The sequence below is a fragment of the Lottia gigantea genome (assembly GCF_000327385.1).
Source record: "Lottia gigantea unplaced genomic scaffold LOTGIsca_86, whole genome shotgun sequence".
NCBI lineage: Eukaryota > Metazoa > Mollusca > Gastropoda > Lottiidae > Lottia > Lottia gigantea.
In genome coordinates this window covers 316,239-341,025 of record NW_008710834.1, presented here as the reverse complement: position 1 = coordinate 341,025, position 24,787 = coordinate 316,239, and the positions used below count along the sequence as shown (strand labels likewise).

The window sequence follows — 24,787 nt, the reverse complement described above, 5'->3', positions numbered from 1 at the left end:
CCTATACCTTCTATTATTGTTCCTTAAATTTGACAATTCATCATATTTGATTGAATCTATTATAATTTGCCACAAATCTTATTTGAAATGATAGGTCGAAACATTGCCTACAGTGTCCTTCATCCCGATAAGTTTCATAAAAGAAGACGTAAAACTAAATAGTATACAGTCATCCATGTTTCATTGCGTTTCAAAACCTATAGAACCTAATACTAATGAGTAAAATCAAAGTAACCTTATAAATGGTATTCTAATAGTAAACTGTCAAATACAGTCCTCTAACTAAAGCCAAAACTTTCCTTTTTGCAACCACTTGCCTACCTACCGATTTAAATTATCTCATGGATATATTATCCCCTTCTGGAGGACAAGTCACTAATCTAGAACAAAAGAAGTTTCATTAATACCTTTGTGTATATAGGTTCAAAATGTAATTTTTAAAGATCTTGTTTGAATTAAGACACGTCCATTTTCACATCCGTTTTGCCACAAACTTAATTTAATCTCTTTGCTTGGAGTAGATCATCCAAAACAAAGTACTAGTCACAGAACGGGACAGTAAATTTTCTATTCCGCCAGTAGAGGACACACAAGTCTCTTTCCGATCAGAGCAACATGAAATCTTTCATCGATATTGTCTTTTTCGCCATATTTTAGCCACCACGATCGAAATTTCGGCGACGCATAATCATTTTCTATCCCTCCCATATATTTGCAATATACGACCTCCTGCAATTGTATGAATATTTTTATGTATCCTTATGTTTGACTCCGTGTTATAACATTAATGTCAACGGATTATAGTAAATTCGATACGCTGTTCAAGAGGATCCATAAAGATATTATAATAAAAAATCGACTGATAACCTTCGATGAAAAAACCTATTGTTAGCGTCCTTCATATATTAAGATAGTATCACTATAACATCCTTAAGATTTTCAAATTTTTCAGACTTCAAAGAGAAATGTAATTAAAATTTAAATATGTAAATTTATAAATATACTATTAGGTCAAAAGTCAAAGTTAAGTTATAAATTTGAAATAACTTCCATTATATCGAATTTCTCTAATTTTCAACACGACACTCCAAATTATAAATCCGCTGTTCAAAACCATATCACAGTGCATATTAAGGGGATCTGACCGAATGGTATTCATTTTTGTGGTAATGTCTCAAAGTCAGGTTTCCACCGAAAGGACCGACCAAAGGGAAACTTTGTTGCAATAGAGTGCATTGGTATTGTACATATACAATAAAACGTTTAATTATGTAAATAGATAATACGGAGTTATCTAAGGATATATATTGTAAGCATTTCTTTTACTTTCTCGGACCTATAGAAACTGTGATATTTTGTCAGTTGCTTATTTCTTGCGCTTATGCTCTTTCAGAATATACGTAGGCCCTATTAGATATAGGCTATATTTATTGCTTTTTTCGATGGCTATATCCCTTAAAGCTATTGAAATTCATGTAGTATATACACCGCGTCCCTAGTGACGGTCAATTGAATATCAAAAAATGTGTAATAGTATATGGACAATAAAATTGAGTATTTAAACCATCAACAATAGGTGTTTGTAAGGTAGTGTCGTCTTATAGTAATCTATTAATGATCTTAACTTTGCTTATAACAAACATAAATATTTCTTTCAAGCAATTGTTTTATAGAGAGATATTAGTTATCTAGTAATATATATTTACTAGATTTAAAAGTTCCCAACGATTTTTGACTTAAAATACATTCTTTTTTCCATAGAACGGCGATGTGTACACAAGACTAGTTGCATCAGTGGTTCTTACATAAGAAGTCCACCATCTATTGCTTGTTGAAAAAAGTCCCAATTCTGATGTTTTCCACACATCTATAACATGTTGACCAGTTGCGAGAAATCCCAATTCTGATGTCATCAATACGTCTATAACATGTTGACCAGTTGCAAAATGTTCCTCCTGGTGTTACTTTTTGACCAGTTGTAAGAAGTCCCCAATCAAAAATTAAATTTTAGAGCTTATCTTAAGGAGAGGCCGATCTTTTATTTTCCTTATTCAATCCACAATATAACATTGGAGTTTATTGAAGGGACCTAACTCGTTTTTAAACGTTTGATCAACACAGAAAATATATATACTATATACATGTCATCATCTTTACTCTGAAGTTTTTTTTGCAATCATAAGAATTATAATTATGCTAAATGAATTGAGAAAAACCGGTAATTCACTTAAATGGCAGGTAAAGCAAACGAATTTGGCTTTTTGATAAGTTTTAAACCGGTTTAAGTTAATCTTGATTTATAAAGATTAGCTTTGTGTCTAAACCATTTAAATCGTTTCTAATCATTTAAATTACTAAAGGCTATAGAGATCTTAGTTGTAGAGGAATCTTTGCTTGTAATCGAGATCAAATGTCGCCTATATAAATCAATAATATTTTTTTTAGAAAACAGTTATACAAGCCAACTAGGGAATTTCGTTACGTTAAATTCAGTTATGAATACCTGCAAATTATTATGACATTATCTGAAAAGATTTCTTTCAATATTCTGGTACAGTGAACTGTGCGTAATGCTCGGGCGATCAACGTGCTCGATATTCTTTCAGAAGAAATCCGTTTTCCCCTGTAAGTGATATAGATAAAGAAATAAGCTTATGTCGATGCCCTGGCAAATTTTCCTCATTGCACACAGTCCATTAGCCCAATCGGGTGCAGAAAAGTGGGAAAAACTGCAATCACTTCATATGCAATCGCAAAATGAGTTTTTTTGTCAAAGTAGATGGTCTTTACAAAAAGACCCAGACCATTAAGAAACCAACTCAGAAGCTTTATCCTCAACATATTAATACGATGGATGACCATAAACATAAACGCATGGTTTACTAAAATTGGTCAGTATTTTTTTACTCACATCAGAATATTGCAACATTCTCCTTTCTTCCTGTTCTTAAACCTACTAATCTATACGTAATTGAGCTCACGAAAGACAATTTGAATTTGTGTATAGCAATTCTGTACCAGACCATGTATTGGAACCGATATGGAATTTTCTATTTATAGCTACTGACTAAAGAAGGTAGTAGAGAGAATAATTCTAGATGATCATCAATCATAATCAGTAAGTAGATTATACATATTATAATAACAGGAATAGTTAATAGCTATTTAATATATAAAACCAGTATTAATCAGTACAATGAAGGAAAGAAAACCAGCAGTTGGAAATCCAAATGAAATAATCGAGCACTTCTTAATGACCAAGCAAATCGAAACCATAAGAGTGTTGTTGGGTTCTTCTATTTGAACCATTTCTGTACATCGTATGATATAATGAATCTGGTGTATTGAGACGAGTCTCAATGAAAGCACTGGCCTAGGTCACAGAGCAATAGATTAATCTATTAATTATGTGAAAATTAGTTAGTCAGGTGTGATGGTCGATCTGCAAATGTCATGTAACTGCCAGAGTTTTGTAAATGTTATTACAAAGGTGTACTCAAATATGCATTTCTCAGAATAAATGGTTTTATATATGCAAATAAGCTAGGGGCAGTGTTTGATGGCCCTACAGAATCATTTAATTAACTGAACACTCTACCCCTAAAGGTCGCTTAAGGATTACAGAAGCATTATACCAATCAAAAGGGGAAGGAAAAAAGATCATTCCTATAAAAGAAATTGATTCGAAGACCTGCCATTGAACTAGTTTTGAATTGATAATTGGTCGTAAAAACTTCATAAAATTTCAAGCGTGTGGCTTATTACCCCAATTAGATTTTCTTCGACTTAACACTCTGATACGATATGATATCCACAAGTTTTATTGTCCATTGAAAACTAGTTAAATAAATATCTAAATTCGATTAAGTTTGTTATCAAAGCAATTTAATTATTTATATGGTAGAGACACTTCCTTTTCAAACGTGTTGATAGATAAGTACAAATTAACTCAATGTGAATCACGTATAACGACCATTACCAACAAACTGATTTCAGATGGTTTGATGTAGGCCTACAGAACTTAATATAGTGAGGTCTTTGAAAAACTCAAAAAGTTGAGAGCTTAAAGAAAAACGCAAAAACAGAGTGAGGAGAATGAATAAACTTTTTTTCGGAAATCCTATTAAAGAAAGTGACATACTTTGGTGCAACTCAAGCAGTCAAATCTATTCATGAATAAGCTAAGACTACAAAGATGTTTTGTGCGACTGGTGATTGTATGCAGCTTTACCTTGGACCATTAGGAATTTGGGTGACAATACAATTCGCTCAATTGATCTTGGTCTAAAATAAACACTTCCGGTTATTTTGGACCCTTTTGCTCAAAACAATTGTAAATATAGGCTTCCATTAAGCTCTACAACTCATTCCAATGAATTTGGCATCTTGAAAAGAGACCAATAAACAATAATCACATTATGTTCTGTTATGTACTTACCCTTAAAAACCCATTAGGCATGCTCATCGACACCTCATGTATGGGAACATAAGCAGAAACTCTTGTTTTAGGCTTGACTCTTAGAAAATCAGGATATCCATCCATTTTGACAGAACACTGTGATATTTCCTATTATGATCTAAATTCCCTCTAATAATCATTCATCACGTTGGTTCCAAAAGGAAATATGCAGTAACACAATGGTATTTGCCAGAGTTAGTGATTATTTGAATCAAACACCACAGTAATTAAATCAAGAAATTCCAATAGATTTGCCAATGATCTATTGTAATTCAGAAGCATTCATAGAATTCTTTCAGAACTGAAGCACTGAATCTGTCCATTAGGAAACAAGAAAGTCCACTCTGGCCATTAACAGAAGCGTGTGGTTGCTATCCAAAGGTTGACAGTTCGATTGATGAGATGTGTTCGACAATACTTTCAATAGAATACTATATCCGGTGGTGTATTGTTGGACAAAGCGATCGAATGGTCTTTACAATAGCGCGAAACTTAACACAAGTCGTATGCCATTATACGTCTCAGGTCTGCATACTTATCATAATAGGTAACCAAGTGTCTTATCATTATTTGAATACACTTTTGGTGTTTTATTTTACTCTTATCATATTGAATACAAAACTATTCATTTGTTCAGTAAATTGTTTCGTGGGCTATTCATGTCAAACAATCATGATATATTTAAAGAAAAAAAAGAAATATTCATTCATTACGATTGTAATATCATTCGAATATGTATTAGATATAGAAAGTATGGATTCTGTCAGTGTATTTAGATTGGCATGGTTAAAAACTGCAGTTCCAAGAAACTCAATATGACAAATAAACGGAGGCCAACGAAATCTGCGATTATTTATTATTCCAAAACTGAGCTAAAATCACAAACGTGGTCGGTTGAAAACAGACAATAGAAAGTCGAACTCCAATTCGAGAAGAAGATTAATGCCCCGAAACGTGCCTAATAAACGTGCTCCGCGAATGGAGAAGAAGATTGACACAAAGACGTGAGTTGAGAAGAAGGTCGACACAAAGACTTGAGTTGAGAAGAAGGTCGATACAACGGTGTGAGTTGAGAAGAAAGTCGACACAATGACGTGAGTTGAGAGGAAGGTCGACACAAAGACGTGATTTGAGAAGAAGGTCGACACAATGGCGTGAGTTGAGAAGAAAGTCGACACAATGGTGTGAGTTGAGAAGAAGGTCGACACAATGGCGTGATTTGAGAAGAAGGTCGACACAATGGCGTGAGTTGAGAAGAAAGTCGACACAATGGTGTGAGTTGAGAAGAAGGTCGACACAATGGCGTGAGTTGAGAAGAAAGTCGACACAATGGCGTGAGTTGAGAAGAAGGCCGACACAATGGCGTGAGTTGAGAAGAAAGTCGACACAATGACTGAGTTGAGAAGAGGGTCGACAACAAAGACGTGATTTGAGAAGAAGGTGGACACAAAGGCGTGAGTTGAGAAAGGTCGGCATGAAGGCGTGAATTGAAGAAGATTCGCACAAAATCGTGAGTTGAGAAGATCGGAAAACATGGACGCGACAGGGACATGAGATGAAGATAGTAACACTCCAAAGACAATGTTGAATACAAGCACGCCACAAATTAGACTGAATAAAATACTTAATTCAGATAGATTTTGGCCCGGGATTAACTGTTTTAATATTGATGAGTTTTGGGTTGGGCAATTTGAATTATTTTTTGGGTCAAGTTAACTCGATAACAACGGGAAAGTTAGGACGATATAGGTTCAAAACAAGGAAACTTCAAGTAATGAATTACACTACACAAATATCCCCTTTGACTGCACTATTTTTTGTATCAATATGTGTTGTTATCAAACTAGACCACTTACAAAATATGATTTAAACAGAAAGGTGTCAGTTTCAACAGTTAGTCAGTATTGTACTGTATTAAGTTTGCTTTTGTTTTTTTGTTTTTTGTTTTTTTTTTTGATAGTCATGATGATAATAATAACTTATATATTTTAGTATCGTTGTTCAGGCACAATTATTATTGAAACATTAATGATTTAAATATTTATAATGGGCACATACTCAAAAAAACCCTCAACTTTAGAACAAAACGGTCCGAGATCACACAGATGTGACAAGGGTATATGTATAATAGCAAAATGTATTTTCCATATAGGCGCATTCAAGTTCAAGAATTCAAACTTCAACGTTTTGGGGACTACATGTAGTGAGACAAGTGATAAATATATCGAGCAAATATTTTTCGAACTTTCGAAATATTTTGAGCTACTTTGATCAACAAAATACAAAATCATTGGCATATTACTACACTTGATCAATGGTGGTTCCCTGCTAATCATTAGATCAATAAGGACTATTTAAATAATTAAAGATTGTGTTGGACAAAATATCTTGAAATATTATTTAACCTTACCCGAGTTGCCTCCCTGTGTGTCCTTGCTGATTGACAAGATCGTTTTCTGCCAGGTACCGCCTTAGCATCTTCTGTATGCCCGCTAAAGAATCTCTCTTCAGTTACATCCAGAGATGATCTGGTTCGAGGAGCTAAGCGAGCTGTCAGTTGGTTCACGTCCACGATTGTACTTCTTCTGGAATACGCCGAGCTGCATCTTTTCTTCAATCCATTAAAATGCTTTGACAATGATTCGGAACTTATGTTGTTAAAAGTCACTCTGCTTCCAGTTGCTGACAGACATCTTTTGGAAAGTGGTCTTCCATGGTCATCTTCATGTGAACTATCCTTAGAATTAAGACGTCCGACTGTGTTCTCCACCCATTTAATGACGTGATCCTTTGATTCCTCAACAATAATTTCCTGTTTTTCTTCGTCAGAGTCTTCGTGATCAGTCTCATAACCTTTTTCAATATCAAATTGTTCTTCAGACTGGTTGTGACTTCCATTGGACGAATCCTCCAAACCGTTCTGCCTTCGCCATGCTAATTTCCTCTGCTTGTGAGTTATCACTCTTTTAATTACATCGTCTCCCATTAAATATTCATCATCGTCGTCGAAACATATCATATTTGACTGGGCTGAGCGACATTGGGCTCGGGAAGACTGTAAATTCTTCATAACTACCGGCATTGTGATGTTTTACACTACTAACTATTGCCCGTAGCAGAGCAGAACCATCTCAAATCATATCAAAGTTAGATACAATAAAGGCACTGGTAATGTTAAAGTACTGGCAAACCTCTATCAAAAAATGTGTCCGAAGATACTGATTGTTCCAACATAAAATCACTAAAATCAGAAACAACAAACGCTGTCTCGTCTACCTTCTCATCTCATATGAATCAATCTTTAATATCCTTTAACACAATCCATCCAAACAATATTTCCAACACGTACGTCATACACACATTAAAGTGAACTGTCGCGCTCGTAGTTCGGTTCCAATTCAACGGAGATGTTATATTACATATTTGCTAATGTTCGTACCGCCAGTGAATCCTCTATCTAATCGTTGAAAATTTCTGAATGTATAGTTTCGTTGTTACGTTTTGACGTCAGATGTATGTCCTTACGTGAGATAGCAAACGATTTGATATTGAAAGAACGCTTGTTAAATTAATAAAGGATTTGGTCCAATGACTTGTAAGATATAATGTTTGACATTTTATTATCAAGGTCCTCAGATTACGTTTCCAATATGTTTTAAACAGTTAATCTGTAATCATGGGTTTGTAATGAAGTGGATTGTGTTTAAGTAATATGATATAATCTTATTATATACTGTATTGATATTCGACTTTTTTTTTTATTTAACATGGTTACAGATTATGCGTAATTTAAGGTTTAGGCTACGCATTAAAGGATTAAGATTCAAAACAATAATCCGTTAATTAGAAGAGATTAGGACTCTGCGCTTTGTGCATGCTCGAATGCATCAAAAATGGTCTCCTATAGGTTTGTTCATGAACATCGTTCATCAGTACTGCTGTAGGATGATATTCATGCATGTGCTATCGCGCGTGACTGTGAACATACATGAACATGTTGGACGTTGATCAATGGAAGGTAGACCTATATAACTGAATTCTTTGCGATCAATATCTACAAGATCGTGTAAATATCGTTTTACAGTGATGGGGGTTCGAATCTTCGTCACCGAGTGTCTTATAGTCTAGAGGATCTTTCATTAATACTGATGATACCCCGGGGGATGAGAGAAGGGGTTTATGATTCATAGAAGAATGTAAATTTCAAGTTAATATCAAAGATTAGCCATTCAATGTGAATAGATCCTCATAACCAGTTTTAGGACGTACTTAATCTTATTGGATACAACTGAGCTTGGCACTGATTATAGTGATCATCGATCTCCATTGACAAATTCAGAACTGGCAAGTGTAACACACTGTTCACTCGTATCCAACAAAAAAAAAACCCATAAAACCTAATATTTATTAAGTTGTCCGTTCCATTAAACATGAGCTCGTTGGATATGTTACAAAGTGTTCTTTTTGAATGCCCGACTACATGAAGGTGATATTCATGGTACGTTTAAAGAACTTTAAGATTGTGTTAGTCTGCAAATAATATTTTACTTTGAATTGTCGAAGTCAGTTACAATCAGATTGGTCGTTATGTACTTTTTAACCCAAAAAAATCTTTTTATAAAGACATTGATTCAGATTAGCAAAACAAGCTATGCTTTAGTAGTCTAATTACAAGGAAACTCTTTTATCGAAAAATCATGTCGTCCCCCTTTTTATTCAAAAATTACAAAATTAACAGGTCCGGGGGAAAATTCCATTACACATCTTACCAAAATACACATACTAGCAAAGTACTGTTTGTCTATATTTAGTAACAACATAATATAAATATAAACTCACCAAGAAATCGGGAATAGATAAACTCTCAAATTTACGTGGAAGTTTATGGAAAATAAGCAACTTAGTATTGTTCTGTCCTGGTAGATGCGTGTGACTTGAAGCTTTGTACATTGTGAATTTTTGCAGTTCACTTCAGAAGACTAACTCTTATTTCGTTTTGAGTGTCGATTTGTTATTTTGTATCCGTGTCCTTTGAATATTTTGGGGTTTTTTTGTATATCAGGTAATTTGAAACGTTGATTTTGAGCATTGATATATTTGATTAAGATCGTCTTACATTATCCATGTATATATATTTGTATTCATTAAAAATTCTTTGAAGATATGCCTCAATAGCTATTTGAACCCAAACAGTTCATTAAATCTCTGAATGACTGGGATTAAAATTGTTGAGATAAATAATCCTTTTTTAAGCGGCAATTGTATTCAAATTTATGTCGACCAAAAAAATATAATTAATGGATTGGTTCTATGTTGGGCGAATTGCAAGAACACGTTTGGCCTCATTTCTTAAATTGATAAATAATATTATTATTATGACTGTTTCGCTTTTGCCACAGTTCTGAGTAGGGCCTAATAGTAAGCTACTTTTTATAAAAAGCGTCAATAGTCCTAAACGGAGTCAAACACATTAAATTAGGGATTGTAAAAGGTTTTCTAAATTTTTTTAAGTGTATCGGGGACAATGATAGCATCGATTTGCGCCATTTCATTTTTCAATCAGATGTCTGTGGTCTACTAAAACTAAGTGTTTTATGACGTCATGCCCGCAAAGGTCTTATATGATACAAGCAAATTTCGCGTTCTAAAACACTTAGTTTTAGTGGAATTGCAGGAACCACAGACAAGATAGACTCTCTCCACTAAAACATTTTATGCAAATGATTGTACATACGAATGTAGTCCAGGCTATTTTTAGAAATCTTCTTTCTCTCTCCCTTTTGGGGTTTTTGCATGCCTATTTTTGGGTAATTTTTGGTCTAGATTTGGAATTTGATGTCTGAAATTGCATTATCTTTAAGATTTGGTGAGATGACGAGAGACCTAAAGGCGGAAGGTTAATTCTAAAAATAGTCGTTTTGTGAAGTGTCAAACTCTAGCGGATGAGTATAACCGGTAGTAGTCTACTTTCACTTTTAGTAGCTCAAAATTTTCATGGTCATCATATATTGAATTTTTTAGAAGACATTGAGGATTGGTCAGACTTTCATTCGACATATTGGAAAGCTTTCAACGAGATTTCTGGAAAAAGTCGTAGAAGGTTGAATTTCGTGTTTTAACATGGGAAGAGATGGCCGAGTTTTTTGTTAAATAAAAGCCGCTGGATAATCTAGACTTATAGAAAAACTATTTATAAATATTTATGGAAATTCTGGTCACATGACAGGAAAATGGCTACAAATGTTGATAAAAACATAATCGAATATCTGAAAACTAAAAATGGAGTTTCTACTCTAAGTCAAATTATTCAGCACGTAAAACTGAACAAACGAGAAATCAACCAACATTTGTACAAACTGAAAACACAAGGGAAAGTTATTAAAGTGCACAAGCAAAATCCTCCGGTTTGGAAATTGAATAGGCCTAGTCCTAAACATTCCAAGTTCAGTGAAATCGAAAGTAGTGGTGGTGGGACTAATCGAAAGGGATTAGATGATAGTTCTAAAGGAAAGGTAGCTGAATCCTCTATCATGCCTTGGCAAGAAAGGCCAGTCTCAAGAAATGATGGAAGAGGCCGTGCCAGAGGAAGAGGCAGAGGAAGGGGTTGGAGGACACACAACCGTGGTAGGGGAAGGGGTGGTCGAGGAATTCAAAGAAGAGAAGGAAACTGGACAGATGGCAGTGTAAGTACTCCTTACTAAGAAGATGTTTATTGAAATTTAGGAATATTAGGTTGTAACATTGCAGTTAAGTGTTACGAAAGCAAGAGGCACAGGCATTCAGGCTAAACCTGAAGTGAGAGAATATTGTTTGTGCAGTTAGTTTGAATAATATAATATAATATGAATATATTAAATGAAAATCCATATTCTTCAGAATCTGAAATTATAAGAAGAATAATGGTTCCAACAGGAACATAAGTATATCTATGGAAATTGTAATGAATATTTTTTTTCTGCTAAAACTGATGAATAAGGAGCACCTGCACTATCTGTTCGACTAATCATACCTTAGTCAAAGAACAGAAATTTGTTTAGCTTACATAATCAGTAATAGTGTTCACAGCTCATCATCGAAATTTCAGCCTTCATATCCATGGTATCAATAATTATTCACGTTTGAAAGTTAAAAATTTGACTCGAATTTTATTGAGACTATGCCAAAATAGGAATAGACAGTGAAATTTCTAGTTTGAGGTATATTTGAAGGGATTATGCGATTTTAGTACTTCCTTAGACTATTAAAGCACATTCAAGACCCAAATCATTAACGAAAATGTCAACTGTTCCCCTTTAAGTAAAGAGAATTTAAATGCATATTTCATGCACAATTAAATACAAAGATCATAATTTACAAACCTTACTCGAGCTGATAATGGTTATCAAATTTTGGGGGAAAATAATGATGAGGAAAAATTAATGGATTGATAAGATATCATGAATGGCAAATAGGGAAATGTAATATCAGGAAGGAGGGGTAATCTACCACGTACTAAGATATCATTAAGATTTTTATTGTGTGAATAGGCGATCACTAAATCTTTCTTAAAAACAGTAGGACATTTTTTTTGTAATTCTTTGTATAGGCGAATAATTATTTGGGAACTTGCCCAGCTGTGCTGCTGTATTAAATAACAAATGGTATAATTTGAAAGTCTACTTGTAAGCTTATATTCATTCCAAAGGGGTGCATTGTTTGTAATATATTAATCCAATAGTTTTTGTGAATTAATCTGATTTTCTTGGTATCTATACTAGGTTGTTCATATATGTGGATTTTAGGGTTGGTACCGCTAGTAATAATAATGATAATAATTTTCACTTTACCGTATTTTTGGTAAAAATTACTATTAGAGACATTTTTGACCTGAAGCAGCCCTGTCATTAGGGTGGCGTCCGTGTGGGCTTGGCTCCAGCAAGTGAGAATTAAGACCCATCAGCAGAGATTGATAATTTACAGTGTCTTGGTACAAAAGATTTAGATTTTGGCAACACAAAATTGTCAGAAATGAGTTCTCTGAGTCTTTAATTCTTTGAATTTTTGGAGTACAAAACCTTAACCCCAGCACCAATTCATTCCTGATGACGGGGCTGACCTAAAGTCATCCCTTTAAGTGAAAAGAATTGCAGAAAACACTCATATATGTCTAACTTATTAAGCCAAAAATAAGTTTGTGATTATTTTATGCCAGCTACAATCGAAAATCTCTAAACCATTTTACTTACACCACTAACGCAAAAATCCACGGAACAAATTCAAGTTTATTTTTATTTTTATTATTTTTTTTTTTTCAGGAAATCAGAAAGAATAAAATGATGTTTACCCCATCTCCCACTGCAGACAAAGCAGAAGAAATCTTTCGCTTTTTGTTGCATAACCAAAATCCAGCTTCAGTTGAGGAAATTGCTTCTGATATGGGAAGTTATGCTACTATTGACGATGTTCACAATTTCCTGGGAAAATTATTAGAAGAAAAAAAAGTGGTTAAATTGCCTAATAATAAATATGCACCAAATGTTGTGAAATCAGTTGAAAGTGAATCAGTGGGGATGTCAGTGATAAATGATGATCCAGCAGTAATTGACTTTAAATCTGAAGATGTTGGTAGTGGTGAAGGTGCTTCTTCCTTGGGTTTTAATCCACAAATGGACATTGATGGTAAGATGTAATCAAATTTCGATGTATTTCACAGGAAAATAAAATTCCTTTGAAATATTTGCTTTCCCAGCTCATAAATTCAAAGGATTCACCATTTTAACGGTTGATTTGAGTGTTGAATATATGTAAAAACTAGAAATTTTCCTACAGATGTCTTATCTTTATTTGACAGTGTCTGTAAATGCTCAAATTTTGAATACTGATTGGCTTACCTAAATATCCTTATTTCTGAGACTATGGTTTGATTGGTCAAAAAAATGGCGCACCTGTCCCTATTCTCACTTATCAAAGTAATTTGATATTATAAATCCTGTTGGCAAAGCAATAATCTTGGTAGCGAGCGAACACATGAGATTTTACTCAAGATTTGAGTAGGCGACAAAAATCAGCGACCAAGACTGTTTGTGTGCCCACACCAAAAGATAAAATTGCATCGGTACTAGGTCCTAGGTTATTAGATACCAGGTTATTTTGAAGTGTTCACCAGAAAGCCAGTGTCAAGGTTCCTGTAATAATCCAATTCTCTTTTTTCTTCTTTCAGAAATTCAAGATGGTCAATTTTCTGATGAGGATGATTATGATGATGATTATGATGATGATGATTTCGATATGAAGATGAAGCAAGATGAAGGATGGGAGATCAATACAATGTTTATGACAACTGATTCCAATTCAGAGGATTTTGAAACTGATGAAGAAACGATGAAACTGGAAGACAAATCTCAACTTAGTGGAGAAGACACTTCAGAAAATGATATCAAAGATAAAGTTCTACTGGCCTTGACAGAACTGCCATTTCAAACTGGTGCTCTGTTTATTTTGAAAAAAAATTTGAATGGTGTATTGGATAATTTGGAAGAAGTTTTAGATCTACTGAAATCAGAAAAATTAGTTGGACAGACAGACAGTGTATGGTGTTTGACAAAGCAAGGGGAAACTTATTTAACACTAAAAGGAATGTGGACTAAAAGCGAAAGCAGTGTTGGTATCGGACGTGGTCGAATATTAAACCAAAAGAGAACGAGTCCTCCTCAGTCTCCTCTCAAACTTATTACTTCCAACACAGTTTTCAGTGCTGGAGTTAAAAAAGCACCTGTACCAGCTGCCTCTTATCAGCCAGAGAAGGAAAAGAACATCCAGATATTTCCCACTGAATCTGATGTTTCTTCAATACCACCTTTAATGAATATGGACACTTCTTATTTGAATTCGAACCAAAGTTTAAAGTCTAACAATCAGTCAATCTCTTACTTTATGTCTCATGGTCAATCTGAAGGAACCAAACCTATTACTGGTGGGTCTCTCAGTGTTAGTTCAAGTGACAATAGAATGCCTGATAACGAAATTTTTACTGGAGGAAGGGGAGTCCAAATACCAAGTCCTGAAGTGAAATCATTTAAAATGCCACCTACACCTGCTGAACTAGCTAGAAGGGAAAATGAAAGTTTTCATGGAAGAATTGATCAAACGAATCAATTGAGTTCTAACTCTTCAGTCACGCCTAATCGTTTGTCATCATCAAATTTACATGTTGCACCATCTCCTATTTCTGGACAGCTAAATAGTTCATCATTCATAACCACTCATTCATCATCTTCAGTACTCCATAATCAATCAACTTCCCCAATGGTACCACTCTATTCCTCTTCATTGTCAACATCATCTTCCCCAATGGTACCACCCCAGCCAGCTTCACTCCAGTCATCAGCTTGTTCATCTCTACTATCCAGTAACCTTAATGACAATTTAATGATTAGCACAGAGAGTTTTTCAGCAGTGAATAAGAATCCTATTAGTGCTCTCATGGAGTATGCTCAATCTCGTCATCAACAGGCTAAAATTGAAGTAGTAAGCCAACGTGGTCCTTCTCATAAACCTACGTAAGTATTGAAATTACCATTATTTGTATATGCCTGCATTTATTAATCAGACCTTGGTCAATTTAACGAGGAGCAATTGACTTAGTAAAATTTCCATTTCCTTTTCATGAAAAATAGGCTTTCATGTTCTGAATTGCAAGTTTAAGCAGAAAGTGGTGAGGTTCTTTAAAAAGGTGACATTTTGAATTTTTCTTTGCTGTATTTTTTTACATACCATTTAAAGATTGATTTCCTTATTTTTTAGTGTCAAATTAAGCAAACTATTTCATTATTTGGTGTTTCTTATGAATTATCATGTACCGTTAATCATATCATTATGTTCTTATTGTAAGCTTATATAATTAAGAGTTTTAACGAATCATATATGTCCAAAACATTAAAAGACTTTTTTGATCGGTCGGTTTGAATTCTGTTGGCTATTCTCTTCTAATTTAGCTAATTATGAATACGTATTAGCATTTTCATTTTCATGAATGAAAATAAGGGAAACCCATCTTTAAACTATATTTTTTCTGGCATTAACACAAGCCAATATTTGTCTTCCATGGTCACCATGCCATATCAGCATCAGCTGGAAGTGAACATTAACTTGTCATCTACCAACCAACCAACCATGCCTAGTGTTTAGGAATTGAAAATGTTTTACTTTACAGTCTAACATCAATTGTTTTCAATTTCCAAATTGTAAGAAAAGAGAAAACTCTCAAGAAATTTGAACATTTTTTTGGCTCTATGCTTGCCTATAGCTTTCAAAATAACAATAAGATACTGGATATGAGGTTGCATGTTTTATTTGTCCCTTATTTTCAACAGATTTATCATAGCGGCTATGATTGGTAACCGTATATTTCCTGGTGTTAAATCTAGAAGTAAAAAAGATGGAAGAACCGAAGCAGCAGACCTGGCATTACGTATTTTATTATCAGAAGGCCAATACAAGATTAATTCAGAACCTGGCAAAACTAGCAATGTAAGTATGAAAGCCTGGTTGAATTTGTACACTGCATTATCAACTACCAAACTTACAGCACAGAATCATCTAATTTGACCAATTAAATTACTATGACTACTATTAAATGCCTAGTTTGCTATATCAACATCCGCTGCAAACAAAAGTTAACCTGTCATCTACCAAACAACCTATGCAAAAAATAGTATGGTAAATGTTGCAAGCTTGACAGAGCAGATTCACCCATATAAATTGCACTGTGCATAATGCATAATGCTATACTGTGACTTGAATTTATATTATGATGCAAGAAATGTTAGTTTGCTGTGACACGAGCAAATGAGTCATATTCAATAGTAGTTGCAAAGAGATATCATGCATTTTTGAGGGGTCAAATTGAGTCACAAATTATCTGGACCGAGTCAATCGTGATAGCAATGGCTTGCGCTGTGTTATTCATGAAAAAATAAAATCAAAAACAACTCAGAGATTTTCAAGAATCGTTTATGCTGTGAACGTGACAAAATTAATCACGACTTCAAAATCATCGCCTTCTTTGTGGCAGCATTTTTTATGTCCGCGTTTTTGTTTGTCTCCACTGACTGGAGAGCAGGTTTCTACTTGATGACTCGCCTTTCTGACTCAGCGAAAACAGTGCAGTGTAAACGGTGCCAGCCAGCCAGGCCGAGTCCGAACCGAGTAGGGTTCACTTCAAGCGAGCCAATTTTTATGGCTATTTAAACGTGGCTATTGAAGGTGGTTTCCTATTTAGAATTCTAAAATGGACACTTTGTTACATAATGTTTATTAAAGATTTTAAAATATTTCTTCTAAAAAATGATATTAAGTAAAATTTGGGCAAAGATGCTATGTCATTCATTAGGTGATAAGTTTTTTGAAACTGGTCTGCTTCTCAGGTTTCATCATCATCAGCAACTACTCCAATGACGCATTTTGATAAAATGGCAGCTTTAAGTCATCAGGCATTTAATCAGTTGATAGCTTCAATACCAGAGAAATTTGCTGGTAGAAAGGTTATAGCAGCATTGATATTAAAAAGAAGTTCAACTGATACTGGTACAGTTATTAGTGTAGGTTCAGGTTAGTGCATATATTGTTCATTTATACCAAAAAATCCTCAGCTTTAACAGAATTCAAGAAATTTTTTCTGACCAGGCACACTTAAAAGTTCTATTTGCACCATTTAGATTTTGAATCTTGTTAATGAAGAAAAACTTGACAAGATTATGATGTCATCATCACATATACATGTTTTGATGATGGTTCTTATTCATAATAAACTATGTATTGTTCTTACATAGAAATAACACACACATCTCTTCCTCCACTTAGTCAAAGTTTTTATATTTCAACCAAGCCTTCAATTCATATTGAAAGGATTAGTAATGGATATAATTGTGATTTGAAGGCTTTGTTGAAATATTATAGCCTTGACTTAAAGTTTGACTTAAAAGTCGAAGTAGAAATTCAAAATGGCTGTGAACTAGGTTCTTGTGTGCAAGTCATTTCCATGTATAAACCATACGTAGTATTTATTGTGCGTCACATTTTCACAGCTTCAGATTAATCAAATATCACTTAATGTCAGGTCTTTTTTGCTTCATAATACTTTTCAAAATATTAAAGTGAATTAAGATATGAGCTATGAAAAACTGAGCCTTAGCCTGTCTTTTTTTGAATTAAAGCCGATAACAAAATTATGTTGGAGAGAAGTGTGTTTTACTAAAAAGGGAAGTGTGTTTGATTAAAATTTAATTTCCACCATTTTCCACCATTTTATTTTTAGGAAACAGATGTATAACTGGAGAAGAGTTAAGTTTAGAAGGAAATACTGTAAATGATTCTCATGCTGAAATTATAACTAGAAGAGGTTTTATAAGGTAAGTTTAGAAGGAAATACTGTTAATGATTCTCATGCTGAAATTATAACTAGAAGAGGTTTTATAAGGTAAGTTTAGAAGGAAATACTGTTAATGATTCTCATGCTGAAATTATAACTAGAAGAGGTTTTATAAGGTAAGTTTAGAAGGAAATACTGTTAATGATTCTCATGCTGAAATTATAACTAGAAGAGGTTTTATAAGGTAAGTTTAGAAGGAAATACTGTTAATGATTCTCATGCTGAAATTATAACTAGAAGAGGTTTTATAAGGTAAGTTTAGAAGGAAATACTGTTAATGATTCTCATGCTGAAATTATAACTAGAAGAGGTTTTATAAGGTAAGTTTAGAAGGAAATACTGTTAATGATTCTCATGCTGAAATTATAACTAGAAGAGGTTTTATAAGGTAAGTTTAGAAGGAAATACTGTTAATGATTCTCATGCTGAAATTATAACTAGAAGAGGTTTTATAAGGTAAGTTTAGAAGGAAATACTGTTAATGATTCTCATGCTGAAATTATAACTAGAAGAGGTTTTATAAGGTAAGTTTAGAAGGAAATACTGTTAATGATTCTTATGCTGAAATTATAACTAGAAGAGGTTTTATAAGGTAAGTTTAGAAGGAAATACTGTTAATGATTCTTATGCTGAAATTATAACTAGAAGAGGTTTTATAAGGTAAGTTTAGAAGGAAATACTGTTAATGATTCTCATGCTGAAATTATTACTAGAAGAGGTTTTATAAGGTAAGTTTAGAAGGAAATACTGTTAATGATTCTCATGCTGAAATTATTACTAGAAGAGGTTTTATAAGGTAAGTTTAGAAGGAAATACTGTAAATGATTCTCATGCTGAAATTATTACTAGAAGAGGTTTTATAAGGTAAGTTTAGAAGGAAATACTGTAAATGATTCTCATGCTGAAATTATAACTAGAAGAGGTTTTATAAGGTAAGTTTAGAAGGAAATACTGTTAATGATTCTCATGCTGAAATTATTACTAGAAGAGGTTTTATAAGGTAAGTTTAGAAGGAAATACTGTAAATGATTCTCATGCTGAAATTATAACTAGAAGAGGTTTTATAAGGTAAGTTTAGAAGGAAATACTGTTAATGATTCTCATGCTGAAATTATAACTAGAAGAGGTTTTATAAGGTAAGTTTAGAAGGAAATACTGTTAATGATTCTCATGCTGAAATTATAACTAGAAGAGGTTTTATAAGGTAAGTTTAGAAGGAAATACTGTTAATGATTCTCATGCTGAAATTATAACTAGAAGAGGTTTTATAAGGTAAGTTTAGAAGGAAAAGAGTCAAATCTGTCCCTTTAAGTTATTGTCCATTACATATGTTTTAATTATTAATAATATATTGTTATTGAGTTGAGATATTTTGTATTTTAGGTTCTTGTATAAACAACTAGAAACATACACTACAGACCAGCCTCATGAATTCTTTGAAGAAGGACCATCAGGCAAACTTAGAATCAAATCAAATTTCACTTTTCACCTATATATATCTACTGCACCTTGTGGTGATGGTGCACTCTTCTCACCAAGGTAAGTGCTTTAGGTACTAGTGTATTCTTTTATTTGACGTCTGCCTTGAAAATTGACGTTTGTCATACGTTTCAGACTGTTTGTGCAAACCAGAATAATATAGAATGTAATGCTGTGCTATTTTATAGTACATTTAAGACTTAAACAACATTTAAAAATGTGAAATACAAATTACAAACACAAAGCAATACTAATTAACATTTAACACAAATTGTGTTGAACATTATGTGTTTAGTTAGTTAATTAAAGGGATACTTCGTCTTAGAATAAACATAAATTTAAAAATGTTAAACATGGCCAATAAGATTATATATTCATCAGTAGAGATACCTGGTGTCATAAATAACATAACAGGATCCTTATATAATCTGATAAATCCAAAAAACTTAATAAAAATGCAATTAACTATTAAAAAACGCTTTTTTTTTTATGAATTTTCCAATTTTCCAGATTTTACAGGGATTCTGTTGTAACTTTATGACACCACGTCATATTACTGATGAATATATTCTCTTATTGAACATTCTTGAGAATTAAAATTTATGTTCATTCTAAGACGGAGTTTCACTTTAAAAAGTGTGCTTATTCCATAATATTGTCTTGTGTTTTTGATCTGAGTTTCATTGAAACAATTTACAATATCATCATTTTTTTTTTCATTTCTATGTGACTTTTACCAGTTGTGTGATACTATAAAATTATGTTCTTTTGTAAAAGGGAAAGTTGCGTCATTTTGGGGGGTTAATTTTAATCTTGATGATATGTAAATAGTCTTCAGAAGTAAAAAAAAAATACTTCAAACTAGGAATTTTACTATTTCTATATATGTATTTATCTTAAATTGACGAGTTGTCATTTTAACAATCAATCGCAGATAATTCTGTACACGCGTGGATTTGAAGATGGTGAGCTGTGAAAACTATAACTGATTGGCTTAGCTAAAAAATTCCTGTTTCTGAGTCCAAAGTATGGCCTACCTGTCACTTTAAAAGTGATGTTTACCCCGAAAGGGATTAAGGATTAAAACAATGATTTGGCTTACTCTGGCACTTAAAATTTACAAAGCATATTAGATGTAAATTTGAACATATTTGAAATTAGGGAAATATGAAAAAATTCTAACCAAGAAAGGTAGAGGCAGCTACTGAATAATATTCATGTAATAGGGCCAAAATTTTTTGTCTAGTTTATCAATCAAACCTTTACCAATGTTTCCATGACATCAAGAAACTGTAATAATAATAATTATCTTTGTGCAAATAGATAATGTAATTTGATAAGATTTAAAAGTTGGGCTTGTATCTGATGGTCATATGGTATTTTCAAATATGTCCCCATTCAAGTGAAATATTTCTGACCCATTTTTAACAGTCAGTCAACACAACTCTTGTCCCCTACACAAATTTAAACATGAAGTACTTTATATTGATAGAGATGCAGCTTCTAACAAAGGACCAGTAGAAGATATAGAAAATCATCAACATAATCCAACATTTACCAGTAATGTACAGGGTGTTCTCAGAACTAAGATGGAAGGAGGTATAGTTATTGTTTTTATACGCCCACATCTCTCTATGTTGACGTATATTGTCGGCACCCCTGTCCGTCCGTCGGTCGGTCCATTCGTCCGTCCGTCGACATTTTCTTATAAACGCTCTAAAAACTAGATTTTTTGATGGAATCAAATGAAATTCAGTATGTGTATACATATTCATAAAACGAAGATCAAGTTCGAATTTGAGCTATTTTCGACCGTTAGAAGCAGAGTTATTGCCCTTCCCCCAAAATCTTGAATATTTACCATCTGCATGCCGTGGTGGGCGTATATGGCTGTGGTCCACTATCTTTATTGATCATTATTACTTAGAAAGTTCTATGGTGGGTATTGCCAGTTAAACAAGAACTGTTTCCACAGAAACATTGTCATCCTTAAGTTGTCAGTATAGTAGTATACCTCAGCTGTCAGTTGGCTCAGAGTGTGGTGGTCGAGTATGATTGTCGTCCACTTGTAATTAAGGGCTCGCAGTGGTTCAGTTCACCTGAGTTCAATCAAGTCATAGGTCAAGATAATTCTTCCAGATTTTTTAACAATTTTTTTAAAGTCAATGATGGAGGGGCTGACATGGAAATAAGCATCTAGTCCTTCACATTGGACAATAAACAGAAGCCTTATCTCATATTGCCTGTGCATGTAAAAGATCCTCAACATGTGGGAATCGATAATGAGTAGATTCATGCCACTGTCCTGGAAATGCACTCTCCTTGGCATTGCCTGTCTTTATAAGCCCAGTTAGGTCCAGAAAAACTTCATTTATTTTATTCCATTTCCAATTTTGTGGAATTCACATAAATAAATCGACTTAAAGGGATTGTAAAAGGTTTTATAAATTTTGTATGTGTATCAGGGACACTGATGGCATCAATTTGATTCATTTTAATTTTCAATCAGATGTCTGTGGTACCTGCATTTCCTTTAAAACTTAACGTTTTATGACTTCACTAATCACGAAGTCCTTGCATATTTTGCCCTTAGTGATGTCATCAAACATTTAGTTTAGGAATGATGCAAATTGATGCTAACAGCGTCCCTTATACACAAAAAAAATTAGAAAACCACTTAACAATCCCTTTAACAGATATATATAGTATTAATATTTTATGTTTTAGGTGAAGGCACTATTCCAATAGAATCAGATTTCACAGTACAAACATGGGATGGTATTGTTCGTGGAGAACGTCTACGTACCATGTCTTGTACTGATAAAATCTGTCGTTGGAATGTCGTTGGTATGCAAGGGGCATTACTCTCACATCTTATAGAACCTGTTTATTTGAACTCTCTTACATTAGGTATGTTATTAATTCATTTAGTCATTCAATATAATTATGAAATGACCTATTTTCCCTAAATAAAATCTTGCAATAAGATAAGATTTTTGCTCCAGAAAACTGTTTCCCAATGCAAGTGTGCTACCCTCTACTACTAAACCAGTAATAAGGCCATTCTTGTTATGAAAGGATTAAAATAGAAAATGTGTCTATCGAAATTGATAGAATGCATGAATTCAGCCCCATAATGTGCCACATAATTTGCATTTTGAAAATATGAATGATCATACTTTCCTGGCAAAATTTTTTTCTTTTATTGCGTATGACCTTCCTTGTCTTTATGATCTCAAAGCAGAACATAAACTTTATTTAATTTCATTCTAGGCTATTTATATGATCATGGTCATCTAGCTAGAGCTGTTTGTTGTCGTGTTGGGAAAGGAGAACCAGATTTCAACAGTCTACTACCATCAGGTTTTCAGTTAAATCATCCTTGGTTAGGAAGAATGACGGCCTGCGAACCTCAACGTGAAACCCAGAAGACTAAAGCGTTAAGTATCAACTGGTGTTTTGGAGATGATAGACCAGAGGTTATTGATGGTACTACAGGTCGTTGTTATACTGGGTATGTTCACCTTATTTTACATAATGGGTCATTTGCGAGTATGACACAAAGATGAATTCGCAGTAATAACAGAGACCAACTATGTGAGTTCAGTGAAAGATGGGATTTTCTCTTAGTCCCAGTCAGTTAGTTTCTTAGTCATTTCGTACATCAGTTGAATAATTGTCTTTTTCAGAGTTGAAAGAACATTTTTCTCAAGACTGTGTAAGAAAGAATTGTATACTAGTTTTCGTTCGGTTTGTACTAAATTTGGTCTCTCTGACTTATTGTCAGCCAAGACCTATTTAGACGCCAAAAAAATGGCTACTGATTTTCAAGCTGCTAAGAATGTGATGTTAAAAAGACTGAAAGAGAATGGGTTCAGTATTTGGGTGTCTAAACCAATGGAAGAAGAAATGTTTTCTTGTTAATGAGTATTGAATTTTATGCTTTCTTTTCTACTTTTAAAAACATTGCTGTAAATTCTGTAATTTCTATTTTTTCTGTCTGTCCGTCTGTCGGTAAGTCCATTGATGGTGAATGCATTAAAGTTGGTGTTCTCATGTAGATTAATGAGGTTTGGAATGAGTTTGATTTTCATAACAGTTTTTGCATTGTTGCCCTTGATTTGGCAAGAATACATCATAATTGTTTTGTGAATACGATAGTGATTGCAGTTTTGATTGGATTTTGATCAAACTTGGCATAGTTGTATATTAATGATACTTGGATAAGTTCGATTTTCATGATTTTTCAGCAAAATGTTGTTTGGTTATGGCCCTTGATGATCAATTGCTCAAGGCTATGATTAATCAAATCGTGATTATGTAGCTACTAGAATAGGATTCTACTGATAGCTACAGAGTGTTTTTGAATTATTTTGTTCGTGAAAGTTTGAATAAATTACAATTTTGATTTTGATGGAAATTTGTTAGTGCCACTGAGAAAAGCAGTGTTTTGTTCTTTTCTGTTCTTTTCTGTTCTATTCTTTTCTTTTCTTTATTCAATTCAGACAAACTTTCAACCCAATAATACCAAGAGAGTATATATAACAATTTTGTTTTTACTTTTATTGCATCTAATATATTCATTTCCAATGCCCCTTATGTTTTTGATATGAATTGCAATATTTAGAAACAAAGGTCAAAAGGCCAAAGTTTGAGACTTTGTTACTAAATATTGCAATCAGATTCAAAAAGAAGTATTTTTGTTCAATGTTCGTTGTTTTTTTTTTTTAAGCAATTATGACCATTATCTTAGCTATTATATATGAAGGCCTAATATCTTCTTATTGTTGCCTATGGTATTATACATGTTGTATATAGCATTATAAATGTTAGTTATTGACATTATAATCATTTTTATACACGATATTGAAATGTGGGTATATTGCCGTTGCTCCTGCCAGTTTGTTTGCCCGTCGGCTCACAATAGCTCATAAACACTATAAGGCACAGTTATTGACAGATTTTGACGAAACTTGGTGTGAGTGTTTGTATTCAACAAAAAATGAACCCTGTTGAAATTCAGAAAAATGTTAAATATGACTTGTTCTTGAAAATACATTCAATTTTTAGCTCTTAAACACTATAGAAGACATAATTCTTGACGTATAAGATGAAATTTGTTGAGATTGGTCGATATGAGTTATTGCCTTTTTTCATGAAAACGTGTTCATATTTTATCTCGCAAAGACTCTAGAAAGCACAATTCTCGACGAATCATCAAGAAACTTGGTGAAATTTTTTATTATCACACAAGGATAAACCCTATTGAAAATCCAAATAATCAAAAAATATTTAATATGAGTTATTGCTCTTATTCTTGAAAACGTGTTTCAATTTTTTAGTATCACCCAAACAAGTTCAAAAAAAGTCTATAACTGGAGGTTTAATATTTCTACTGGTGATTGTTACTGTACTGCCAAAGATATCTTATGTACAGGCAA

General features: G+C 33.3%; 2 protein-coding genes across 2 annotated transcripts; one reads left to right on the top strand and one right to left on the bottom strand.

Moving 5' to 3' along the window:
* Nucleotides 1-5,444: 5,444 nt before the first annotated feature.
* On the bottom strand, nt 5,445-5,852 carry LOTGIDRAFT_57934 (hypothetical protein; the record flags this gene model as incomplete). Its single annotated transcript, XM_009067758.1, has 1 exon — nt 5,445-5,852. A coding segment is annotated over one exon (408 nt), but the record flags the coding sequence as incomplete, so codon positions are not given.
* Nucleotides 5,853-14,866: 9,014 nt separating this feature from the next.
* Nucleotides 14,867-23,270, top strand: LOTGIDRAFT_133731 (hypothetical protein; the record flags this gene model as incomplete). The annotated part of the gene is made up of 9 exons (XM_009067773.1): nt 14,867-14,997; nt 15,811-15,971; nt 16,880-17,047; nt 17,754-17,847; nt 19,251-19,406; nt 20,839-20,945; nt 22,074-22,256; nt 22,620-22,850; nt 23,038-23,270. 9 exons carry the CDS (start codon nt 14,867-14,869, stop codon nt 23,268-23,270), a joined length of 1,464 nt encoding a protein of 487 aa, XP_009066021.1.
* Nucleotides 23,271-24,787: the final 1,517 nt, after the last annotated feature.